Source organism: Tachysurus vachellii, chromosome 7, assembly GCF_030014155.1.
Source record: "Tachysurus vachellii isolate PV-2020 chromosome 7, HZAU_Pvac_v1, whole genome shotgun sequence".
Lineage (NCBI taxonomy): Eukaryota > Metazoa > Chordata > Actinopteri > Siluriformes > Bagridae > Tachysurus > Tachysurus vachellii.
In genome coordinates this window covers 27889808-27902646 of record NC_083466.1, presented here as the reverse complement: position 1 = coordinate 27902646, position 12839 = coordinate 27889808, and the positions used below count along the sequence as shown (strand labels likewise).

Below are 12839 nucleotides of genomic sequence, written 5' to 3'. Positions count from 1 at the left end.
TATGACTAAATATTAAATATGCGTCATAGATTTTACTACAAAGGACAAACCTGCCACTCTGTGGAATTCGTCTTTAATAACAAGCAGAGGTTTATGGCCAGGGAACTGCACAAACGTGGGTAAGAACTGTTTAAGTGCCAGACATACTGTACGAACGGCTCTACACACAGTTGCCTTTCCCACATGCTCTGAATCGCCCACACTGTACAAAAAATGGCCAGACGCAAAAAACCTAAGTGCTATGCACAGAATGTTTTCTGTGCTAAGCGCAGAGCCGCGGTTTGTCACATTTGCGATATGCGGTTTTAAAAGACGTGTTAAATAAACTAACGAATCTTTTGAAAAACGATAACGCTCTTTCAAATATTCATTAGGGTATGCAAACACATCAATACGCGGTCTTATAACCCTCTCCCGACGTCCACAGGATCCTCATAAAAAGGGCACGCCATGCTCACCAACCTTCTGAAACGAAGTTACACTGAAACATAACCTGCTCTCGAGCAGGTTATCTTCAGAGAGTCAGTTGCTATGGTTACATACATACCCAGAAAGTTACCTCCGTTTTTGGAACCGAAAGTTGAGGTTATCCACAAACCTACCCTTAAACATACCCAGGTATGTCACATAACCTGCTTTCTGGAATACCCCCCTGTTTAGACACTGTTACGACCTACGTTCTTGTATTTGGTATGTGTTTGTTTTCTTTTCTCTTTTCTTTCATGCTCTAATAGGTTGTCCAATGATGATTTCCCCTCTCTCTATTGGCGGTTCAGAAGAGACGTGGTCTTTATAAGGACACTTCTGGCATTCAACGGGGAGCTCATTTTTGGTTCGGCCGCGATCGGGTGCGGGAGCTCTGGGATCCCTCCTCCTGGCGATGATCAAACTTGCCACCTTTTAGTGAAAATGTGCCTCTTGAACAACCTGTTGACCATGTTCTTTTGTCCTTAAAGTGACTCCTCAAGCACGTGGAGCATAGGGGTGTCCAGCCTATTTATTTTGATATCTTGGTTTGTACTTTGTTTTTCGTTAGGGAGTTAGGGAAGTTAAATGTATTTTATTTTATGTCCACTTAGGTTATTTAACCCCTTCCTCCTTTTGCTTTCGAGAGTTTTTTGTTATTTTGGCCTTTGGACACCCCGAAGAGATGCTCCCTTTCACTTGTTATATTTATTCTTAATAAATTTAATCCTATCCCTTAATTAGTTCCTTGTGTTTGATTATCGACCAGAGTGATTTGAAACTGGGATTCCACTACCTCAACTCTGTTCCTTTGTTACGCCCTCTTGGAGGTTTCGACCTCAACTCTGTTCCTTTGTTACGCCCTCTTGGAGGTTTCGCATAATAGACACACTAGGTTAGGAGTGGTTGCCAATCCCTGTACTTGCGTTATTAGGCAGCGTAGTTAGCGGCGTTCTACGCTGAAGATGTTTCTTTTCTGTTTTCTTTGTTTAGCTTAGTATTTGCATCTAGGATTTAGTTAATGTGTTTTGTTTTATTGAGTTCTTTTCTTTAGCACTGCTCTTGTCCCTCACTCTGTTATCGTTATCTTTGTGTTTGTATATAGTTTGTAAATAGACGTTTTGAATGTATATTTGGTTTACGGTATTATTTGGGTGTTTTTGTTATGAAGTTACATTTTTACTAAAAAAAACAAATCATACCCAGCTCCCGCCTTTGCCTGTTTTCTTGAACACACACCACAATTCCCCAATAGAACAAAAGTTATCTTCTGAGCACATCTTAATAATTACATTTTCATGTGTTACATCCTCATATCCTCTAGATCCATAGCGAGACGTAACAATGATAAACAAAAACTACATTAATTCATAAGAAGGTCTCTATTCGCCAAACAAAAGGTGTTTGTTTTACTTTATTGCACAAAGTGGAAATTTTTATTGAAGTATGATAATCTTATATCTGACTGATCATTATAATTGTTGTTGTTGTTGATGCGCACACACATCAGGTCATAAATAAAAAGTACAAGAAGCTCTAATAGAAACCCACTGGGAAAAGACCCCCCTTCTTTTTAAAGGTGGAAGTAGAAAGAAAACTCTTCTTGTTTAGTTTTAGGTCATTTTTTAAAATTTAGTTGGGGTGACAATTTTAAATAAACTTCTAAATGATATTACCTCAAACAGATTTAAGGTGTGTAAAGCTGTTCTAAATGAGCTCCAAGTCTGTTTGCTGGATGACTTGATGTTGTTGACTGTCAATTGTCCATTAGGCAGTAACTCTTACTAGGTAAAATTAAAATTACTAGGTAGTAGATTAAGAAGTCAGGTGTTATATCTGCAAAGCAAAAGGTTGAGAGGCTATTTAATTATTAATGTCTCCCTGACTTATTAAAAACTACAATGGTGTGAAAAAGTGTTTGCCTCTTCCTGATTTCCTGAAAAATGTTTTTCACACTTTAATATTTCAGATTCACACAAATTTAAATATTAGTCAAAAAGAACACAAGTTAACACAACATGTAGTTTTTAAATGAAGGTTTTCATTGTTAAGGGAAAACAAAATCCAAACCTACATGGCACTGTGTGAAAAAGTGTTTGCCCCTAAACCTAATAACTGGTTGGTTCAGCCTTAGCAGCAAGAACTACAATCAAGCGTTTGCGATAACTTACAACGAGTCTGTTACAGTGCTGTGGAGGAATTTTGGTCCACTCATCTTTGCAGAATTGTTGTAATTTAGCCACATTGGAGGGTTTTCGAGCATGAATCGCCTTTATAAGGTTATGCCACAACATCTCAATAGGATTCAGGTCAAGACTCAGGTCAAGTTCGCCTCAGCTTGAGGTCATGAACAGATGGCTGCACATTGTCCTTCAGGATATTTTTGGTAGACAGGATGGTTCCATCTAGTGCCTGAAGCAACAAAACAGCCCCAGACCATCACACTACCACCACCACATTTCACTGTTGGTATGATGTTCTTTTTCTGAAATGCGGTGTTACTTTTACACCAGATGTAATGGGACACACCTTCCAAGAAATTCAACTTTTGTCTCGTCAGTCCCAAAAGCATTTTCCCAAAAGTCTTGGTGATCTTTAAGATGTTTTCTGGCAAACCTGAAATGAATCTTTATATTCATTTTGCTCAGCAGTGGTTTTAGTCTTGGAACTCTGCCACTTTTTGCCCAGTCTCTTTCTTATGTTAGAGTCTTGAACACTTACATTAACTGAGGCAAATGAGGCCTGCTGTTCTTTGGATGTTGTTGTGGGGTTTTTTGTGAGATCTTGGAGTAGTTATCGCTGCGCTCTTGGAGTAATTTTGGTCTACCGGCCACTCCTGGGAAGGTTCACCACTGTTTCATGTTTTCATTCCATTTCTGGATAATGGCTCTCATGGTGGTTCACTGGAGTCCCAAAGCTTTAGAAATGGGTTTATAACCTTTCCCAGACTGATAGATCTCATTACTTACTTTCTCATTTGTTCCTGAACTTCTTTGGAGCTCAGCATGCTGTGTAGCTTTTGAGGATCATTTGGTCTACTTCACTTTGACAGTCAGGTCTTATTTAAGTGATTTCTTGATAACGAAAAGGTGTGGCAGTAATCAGGCCTGAGTGTGGCTAAAGAAATTGAACTTAGGTGTGATAAACCACAGTTAAGTTATGTTTTAACAGGGGGGGCAAACACTTTTTCACAGATGACCATGTGGGTTTGGATTTTGTTTTCCCGTAATAATAAAAACCTTCATTTTGTGTTGTTTACTTTTTATCTTTGACTAATATTTAAATTTGTTTGACAATCTGAAACATCTGTGAAAAATGTGTAAAAAATAAAAATCAGGAAGGGGAAAACACTTTTTCCCATCATTGTATACTCATGAGATGCAGTTACTGACTTCCTAAATGAATAAGTTTGGCCTACATACATGTTATGGTCGTGTGATTTATATACATTATTTCGATGTCAGAGGAATGATACTTATATTGTCTGTCTCTTTCATTGTTTCACAGTTACACTCTGCTTAACTGTCCATGTGTCCTTAGTTGCCTACCCAGATACCCCCCTAAGGTCTGAGGACCAAGGACTAAAATCTCAAAGGATTGTTTTCAAAATACTTTTGTCAAAGTGGATGGGGATGGGTTAGAGGGACAGTACAGTAATAGTACAAAAAACATAAATATTCATAAATAGTAATAGTGTTCAGTGTTTGTTAGTGTTACAGTGTTCCTAATAAATTGGGTATATTAAGAAATCTTATCACTGTGAATGGTTTCAAATGGTGATTTTCAATTTGACAACTTTTAGCTTTTAAAGAGCATAATGATGTCAGTGGAGTTAAATTTACCCACATTATCAACAGTTAAAAGGTAGTTATTGCTTTCACACCTCCATCTTCACACCTCCTCTGCTGTTTCACAGCTGAATGTTTACCACAACATTAAAATTAGAAAATAAACCACATCCACGACCTGCTCTCTGTCCTCAGGCCTCTAACATGGTCACTGCTCTGTATGTAGTAATAAAAATGTAAATGTAGGTTAAAAGGCATTTTCTCAGTAAGTCTAGTTAATGCTAATATAGAGGTAGCCGAGTTGAAGATGTTGAGGTTCTTTTTGCGAGTGACAAGATTGGCCAGGATTAGGAACGAGTACATCAGCGGGACAGCCCATGTTGGACGTTTGGGGGACAAAGTTAGGGAGGCCAGATTAAGATGGTTTGGACATGTTCAGAGGAGGGAGAGTGAGTATATTGGTAGGAGAATGTTGGACATGGAGCTGCCAGGCAGGAGGCATAGAGGAAGCCCAAAGAGGAGGTATATGGATGTAATTAATGAGGATATGGTGCTAGTGGGTGCAAGTGTTGAGGATGCAAAAGATAGGGATAGGTGGAGAGAGATGATTCGCTGTGGTGACCCCTGAAGGGAAAAGCCAAAAGTAGAAGAAGAAGAAGATGGATATGTGAAAACCTTTATGATTGCAGCAAACACCACCAGAAGATGACCGTCAGGTACAGATTCCAACAATACAGACTCATTTACACTCAGATCATTTAAACCAATTGGTTTAAGCTGAGAACAGAGTCTGCATGATGAGCAAATCAGGTTCAGTATCTGGACGTCTGACTACGATCCCTCTTGTAAGTAGGTAGGCAGGTCATTATTGGAACGTCTAAATAGGAGGGGTTTTATTTTTGAGTTTTTGGAGGTTCTGGCTATGTATATGACAGGTGCATTTGACATATGAACAGTCAATTCAGTTAAAAATATGTAAGTGTCAGTTGTGGTGTGGTTGCCTGTCACAGCATAATGTTCATAGTGCTGTTTATTTTGTACAGTCCAAATATTTGGACAAATATCACTTTCATGCCAATAAAGCCATTTAAAATTGATCTGGAAAATAAAATGCTATTCTATGACAGGAAACCAAGCAACTACCTCCAAAAAATCACAAGAAAATGTTATCATCATAACTATAACAAACTTTTACTGCAGTACTGCAGATTTGTTCAAGTGTTGTTGCAGTTCCTAGTTCTACAACATGGTGGATGCATTCATGCATGTGCTACTCAGAATCCTAATTAATTACCTGTGATTTTTTATACTGAATCACGATTTAGTACAGTAACAGTGTAGTGTTCCTAATAAAGTGGCTAGTAAGGGTATGGTCAGGGGTCTTATCTCTCTGAACACCCTATAAATCTTATTTATTCCATTCCCTCAGTTATTTTCACACCTCCTCCCCTTTCTTCACACCTGTATTTGGACCACAACATGAAAATAGAAAATAAACCACATCCGTGTCCTGCTCTCTGCTCTGAGGCCTCTAACACGGTCACTGCTCTGTGTGTACAGGACTAATGAGAAGTGTTTGTTTCTGCACAATTATTGTTCTTATTTTTTACACAGATTCACAAATTATCATTAATGATTTTTTATGTTATGTATTACTTTGGTATCAATGTGTATTATAGTGAAAATGATGTACAGAGATGTTTCTCTTACAGACCAGAAAAGTAACACAAGTGGAAATATAGGTTATAAGGCATTTTCTCTGAATTTCTATTTAATGCTAATAAGCTTTCTGTATACAGGAAACATGACAAGATGACCATCAGAAGAGACCATCATCACCCACAGATTCCGACACTAAAGACTCGTTTACACTCATTAGATGATTTAAACCCTGTGTTTTAAACTGGCTCTACTTGTACTCTTACCTGTTGAACTATCATAGTTACTGAGAGTATTTACACATCAAACTAAACCCTTCTCATAACAGATATGGAGACACTGATCCACCTGAACAGTCATGATGAAGTACACACAATGTCCTAATCACACAATAAGATCATCACTCAGGACATTCAGACTGCAGATGAACAACTTTATACCCCATCACTCACTCTAATGAAGACACAAAGAGAACATTTACTCACAGAGCATCACAGGCAGTGGACTGAGCTCCATCCTGTCCCTCTAATGACTGACTGACTGACAGAGCAGAGGTGTGTGTTAAAGCTTTACCACATCCTGTGTTCTCACAGTGAGAGAGAGAGAGAGAGAGAGAGAGAGAGAGAGAGAGAGAGAGAGAGAGAGAAACTGACTGTAACCTTTCTTGTATGTCTGGATAGGAGTTTTTTTGGATGTCTGGTGTATATGACAGGTGCAGGAATTATACATATGAACCGTCAGTTCTGTTAGAAAGTTGTCAGTGTTGGTTGTGCTGTGTGGCTGACAAAAAAATTGTGATCCTGCATGTGCAACTCAGATCAGGCTGCAGGTCTGTTGTAATATACATGTTATGTAAGGGGGCGGGGTAATTCTCTGTAAGCTCATAACGCTAACTAGATGTTTAAATTTGGTTCTTTGCACATCTATATATTAGTTTCCACACTTTGCAGGTGCAGTAATGAAATGGGGCAAAGTCACAATGGAGGAGATGATCAAACAACATGCTTCAGAGCTCCTTAATCATGCAGCAGTGAGAAAGGGAGGGATTGGTGTTTATTTGTTATTTATTATCCAATGCAGAGTTCATTTTCACTTTTGTTTTCAGCATTTTTGGGCACACACAAGTGTTACATGGTAGCGATGGTGAAGTATAGCTTTCTAGAACCAGAGAAGCTTTCAGCACAATTCAGAAAAAGGTTTATTTCCCAAAGCCATTTAAATAAGAGCTCGACGAGGACCTCTGCTGGTGAAAGTGAGACAAAGCACTGTGTCACAAAATGTTTCAATTTTGGAATCAATAATGAATGGATAAATTTGACAATTAAGCATATATTAATAAATTAATGAATCAATGTATTAAATACATGACAACAATATGTTCCATTGCTTACTTACAGTAACTGAAAACAAAAATGTTAGATTTTTTAATAAACATATTGTATTGTGCATGTGGACATTTTATCTGTTTGTGAAAAAAAAACCCACACACACCGCACATGCACATTTTTACACAATTATAATAAATCTGTGGCCTACAGACCAAACTACTGTATATGGGTAAGGCTTATGGAGGCTTTGTGCGTAATTATGGTCGTGTTCAAAACAAGAAGTGCTAATTTGAATGACTGGTGCTTGGGAACTGGGACCAGTGCAGTGCTTTGAAACAGTGGGAGTATGTAAATGACAGTGACACTGCTTAAAGAAATACAGACACAGTGGAAGCTCAGGGGAAAATTAATTGTAGTGATTGATGGTGCTTATGGGTAACTTATTTGGTTTGATTTTAATTTAAATACAGGATTTTCTCCACAGTTCTGGGGCTGAGCCTATTTCTTTTCTTGCTGACAACTTCGCCAGCTTTAGAAAATATCTGTTCACAAGGCACAGAAGAGGCAGGGGTACACACATAGCTCAGGGCCAGCATGTATAAATGTGGGTAAATATGTATGTGCTGTGACACAAACTGAAATGGATTATCAGAGCGTACAGCAGTCTATTGAACAAACTTTATAACCGGATATTAGGCACCATTAATGATGCATTTAGGAATAATAAATATGTTCCAGTATGCTAATATGAAAATTTATCTTGGCAGAATAATATGAAAGATATGAATTAGAACAAAACTGTTGCATATCGCATTGGTCACAATTTAGAAGTCAAGTAGTCTAGAATACACTAAAACCATAGCCTTTGTCTAGAGAGGTGGGCAGATAATTGCCCAATGACAAGTTTTAAACCTTTGAATAAGTGTATGAAACAGTCACGTGTGTGTGTAAAACATTGGTCTTGATTTTGATAGAACGAATCAAACATTGATACAATGCTTCAGTGAAAATCGTTTGGCACAAGCCTTGGAGCTTTGGCTTCAGGAGAACAGGAGAAACTTACCATTGAACAATCAAATAACTTGACATCTGACAGAGATAATTTTTCAGTCAAAATAACTGACTTTTAAAATCTTACACACAAATGATATGGTAACTATTACAAGATGTTTCAGTGTTGAATCAGTTGCAGAGTGAAACCACATCATTGTGTAGCAGATATAAAAGAAATCAATCTAAATTTTATCTATATTTTTTCACATGAAGAAGAGGTTCATTACAAAGATGCATTTATTAAACAGTCTCTGTTGTCCTGTTGTGAGTGGGAAAGGAAAAAAGTGTTTTTAATCACAACACACAGAAAAGTTTTTGTGACAGACATTATTTTCACACTCAAAGACTTATGTAACAGTGTGTAAATAAGTAAGTGGAGTGAAATCCATAGTTTCACACTGCAGATTTATCAGTAAAAGTGATTAAAACCCAAAAATACTCTTACGATATCACACATTTTTGTAATGAACATGTTCTGGTCATGTGATCTACTAATAATTAATGTGTGTGTGCAGCCACAAACCCTACAAGTGTTTATAATAATATATAGGTAATTAAGTCCGGGTGTTTGCAATCAGTAATTGGGTAACTGTGAACATGAAGTTGTTTGTAGGCCACACTGAACTCTGGAGTTGTAAACATGACAAATGTGTGTAACACAACAAGAGCGATTAGTCAATTTATTTTACTTAATCTATAAGTTGAACATAGTACAATCTGGACAGATAAAAAAAAGAAAAAAATTATTTTATTTAAAAAATGTATTTATTTTGTTTTTTTTCTCTTACAAATGAAGCAAAAAAAGTGCAGAGCATTTGTGTTATTATCTGAATGCATGCTATGCAACATAATTTTAAAGCCATGTTGTGATATAAATTGCATCATTAATTCAATACCCAAATTTCTTTCAAATAAATGCTTTGTATGTTTATACCCAGCAGGATATGTCCAACCCAAATATACACTATAGACTTTATACTGTACATCATTATACACACTAGGGGTGATAATCTTTTACACCCAAACTACAGTTCATTGGTTATTTGACATAAAGTACTGACAGTCAAACAAATTCTTAAAAACCAAACTAATGTGTTTAATTTAGCCACATTTTGGCATAACTGTGCAACAGAATCCTGACATAAATTACATTTTAATGCTACTCTACTGAAGAGCAGACCAATTCCACCATTATGGACAAAATGTTCCCCAGCTGTAGGCAGGCTGCCCCTTTCCAAGACCAGCTCAGAGCTGTACAGATAATGTACAAGTAGCCATACAACATGGCAGAAAGATAAACAATGAATTACTCCAGCAAATCTAATCTGGTATTCTGGGTTTGGGCTTCAGAAGATAATTAGCATCCCAATAAAGGAATTTGGTCAGTAAAACTTAGGTAAGTCACACTTTCCTGGGAGGTCATACTGTTAAGGGCAAGAATGCCTATAGGTGGAGCTGCAGGGTTAAGACTTTATCCAATGACTGAACTTTTGTGACACATCTCCAGGGACAGCATGATGTTGTGGCACAAATGAGTTATTGTTTAAAAAAAATTCAGAGTATCTGCCAGGTTTGGCATCATCCAATAAAAGATCAATTTAAAAGATTAACAGCTGAATATTTTATGGCAAACACAATCTATTTGATGACACTGGCTTCATCAGTGTACATAGACACACGGCTCACTGCAGAGAAAGAAAACATAAATGCATAAATATGACTAGAAAAACATTTCTCATGATATTGCCATCAATTATGGTATAAACTACTAAGCAGCAATAAATAAGTAAATTATTAGCATTACTTGCATGCTCATAGCTAACTGCTCAAGCAGACTGAACTGATAGAACGTTGTCTAAACAGATACCAACTAACATGGATGAACTCTTCTGACCACTACAGATTTTGAAAGACAGGATTTTGCATACATGGATTTTGCGAACAGGTCAAGAATAAAACACGATCATTTTAATGGTTTTTGTGGTTCACATTCTAATGGTTTGAAGAAATTCTACCCAAGGCATTTTTTGAATCTTTCTAACTTCAAGGTGCTGTGATTGTCTTTTAAGCTTTATAAATGTCAAGAGGTTTACCTTCATGTGCTTCCGCACCTCTGAGTATACAGACTCATCACCAACATTGGTTGTCTCTAGATGGGAGGAAGAAACATCTCACTGATTAAATACCAGAAAAAATAACTACAGCTCAGGACTAAAAATACATGATATACCACAGCTCTGCTAAAAAAAATGACTTTTTGATCAGAAGGTGTTTTATAAACATGATCATAAACATTGCTGTGATATAAGGGGAGTAATACACTTGAGGATGTACTATTATAGGAAAATGAAAACTTGTGTTAATAGCAGGTTTAACAGGCTGGTAAATCTGTTATTCACACTATCTGTTGTCGATACAGTGTTTTATTCGTTACATGAATAAATATAATTTCTTCATTTTGCCCTACCTTTTATTCTCTTTGTTTTTAGCATTGGTTTCAGTTCAATCTCAGCATAAGTCACATCAGTGTCAGCACCTGCAGTAGAAGAGAACAAAACCATCCTAATGATCTGTAGCCTTTTAATACATCAGTCATAACTCATCAACCTAAACATCAGTCATTATCAGTCTCCTGCCAAATCTACACTGACTCCTAGCTGATTTTTTAGAGTAGATCTTTAAACTCTTTTAGGTGTTTAGCTTCCTTTATCATTCAGCATGTGGAATCTTCACAATGTGTGATAACACATCACTGACTTTTTAAACAGACCTGTGATGAAAGTAAATCATCTGAACTACAGGAAAAATGTAAATATATGATTGAACATGCTGAAGACTTCCTGTGTTATTTGCTAATTTTGTTTTTTAATAAATCTATGAAATGTCCCAGCATTAGAAATACTCTACCATTATTTCTGTTTGCCTTCTTTTTCTTCATGACCTGTGTGTAAATGGCTGTGTTGAGCTCAGCTGCAGCTTCACCTGAACACAGTGCAGTGTGTTAGTCTCTACAAGACACTTCTGTACTTTACTGTATAGAGTTAATCTAGAGTTAAATCTCCTAATGCAAGAGGAAATGTCTGAAATGAAATAAAGCTACCTGTTCCTCTCATGTCTGACTCATCCACAGTGTCATAAATATTAGCACTTCCTACAAAACAAACAGAAGAAAGTCTCAGAAAAATACTAAAAGAAATTCAGATTAATAGAAATAAACAGTCATTGAGACAGTGTCTGACCAGCCTGAAGTGGTGTGTGTCCTGACTGAGAGTCTTCAGCTCCTGACTGGTTCTGATTCAGTTCTGATGTCTGATTGGTTTTCTGCTTTTCTATAGAGAGAGAGACAGATTCTACATCTGAACAGTGTGTACATACTGACAAATACAGTTTATATTAAAGAGAGTGTAAAAAAGGTCAATTATACAGTAGGGAATAAAAATAATTATTAATTATAGATACAATAACTATATGTATAGCATAATATATAGTATTTGTGTTTAAATAATATTTAAATATACAGAAGTCCTAAGAGGCCATGGATTATTATTTTTATTTCGTTATTGAATTCTCGTGATCACATTTTCAAATTTTACATGTTGTGGGTTTATAACAATGTATTATATGACTATATAGTATTCAGTACATTACAGTTAATAGTTCTATATTTAGTATGTGCAAATATGTTTTATATTTTTTAGAATATACACAGAATTTAAACTATTTCTTGCACTGTCACCAGATTCATATCTCACAGTATAATATTGACTTAAGTCTTAAAGATCTGTTCATCAACACTTAGTTATTGTTTACCTTTAGTTATTGTCCATGATTATGTGATACATCAAAATTTGCTTTATTCTTTTGTAATTCTGGTTATATTCTACATAACATAGCTAAATATAGCTAAATATATAAATAACATATGTAAAAATCTGACCTTTTTTTCTTTTGTAGGACCACAGCAGCATCATTAAGATCAGAAAAGTGATGAACAAAAATCCCAAACCCACAACCAGTCCTAATGTTCCATCATTGGATATAGGACCTGAGACTGAGAAGAAAAAGAGCAGAATTTCAGCAATTAAACATAGAAACTCATTAAACAGAGAATCAAATAAAAATAAATTCTCAAAAGGTTTCTCACATCTGACTGAGACCCAGCTTTTCAGTGACTCTCCTCTCTCTGGGTGTTCACAGTGGTAGAAACCTTCATCTGACTTTGAGACAGTTTGGATGATCATCTCTCCTGTAGTCTGGTTCTGGAGAACTGATCCATCTTTATAGAAATCAGCTCGGAGGTTTGAGGGATTTGGGTTGTGATATAAACAGCGTAGAGTCAGAGGATGTCCCTCAGTCACAGGATGGACAGGACTCTCCAGGATCACATCACCATCTAGAACACAGAAAATCACTAACAAGGAAATCCACACACTATGATGTGTCTGTAGATAATAAATAAAAGTTCTCTAATTTATTTGTATGTAACATAAAATCCTCTAAACCTGTGGAGTCTGGAGGTGTTTCATCTAAATCTTAAGAAAATGTT

The 12839-nt window shown here is 36.5% G+C and overlaps 2 protein-coding genes and 1 pseudogene across 3 annotated transcripts in view; 1 reads left to right on the top strand and 2 right to left on the bottom strand.

The window, feature by feature from the left end:
- LOC132849078 (vascular cell adhesion protein 1-like) overlaps nt 1-6482 on the bottom strand; it is a 67651-nt pseudogene extending 61169 nt beyond the window's left edge.
- Nucleotides 1-12839, top strand: part of LOC132849065 (carcinoembryonic antigen-related cell adhesion molecule 5-like) — a 272443-nt gene that overhangs the window by 81910 nt on the left and 177694 nt on the right. The gene's annotated exons all lie outside the window — the stretch shown is intronic.
- Nucleotides 9104-12839, bottom strand: part of LOC132849059 (Fc receptor-like protein 5) — a 62819-nt gene continuing 59083 nt past the window's right edge. The window contains exons 13-20 of the mRNA XM_060875240.1: nt 12438-12686; nt 12231-12344; nt 11533-11622; nt 11394-11444; nt 11201-11275; nt 10761-10829; nt 10387-10442; nt 9104-9978 (exon numbers count right to left, since the gene is read on the bottom strand). Coding sequence (XP_060731223.1) covers nt 9976-9978; nt 10387-10442; nt 10761-10829; nt 11201-11275; nt 11394-11444; nt 11533-11622; nt 12231-12344; nt 12438-12686 — 707 coding nt within the window. The 3' untranslated portion in view covers nt 9104-9975. The remainder of the gene's footprint in view (nt 9979-10386; nt 10443-10760; nt 10830-11200; nt 11276-11393; nt 11445-11532; nt 11623-12230; nt 12345-12437; nt 12687-12839) is intronic.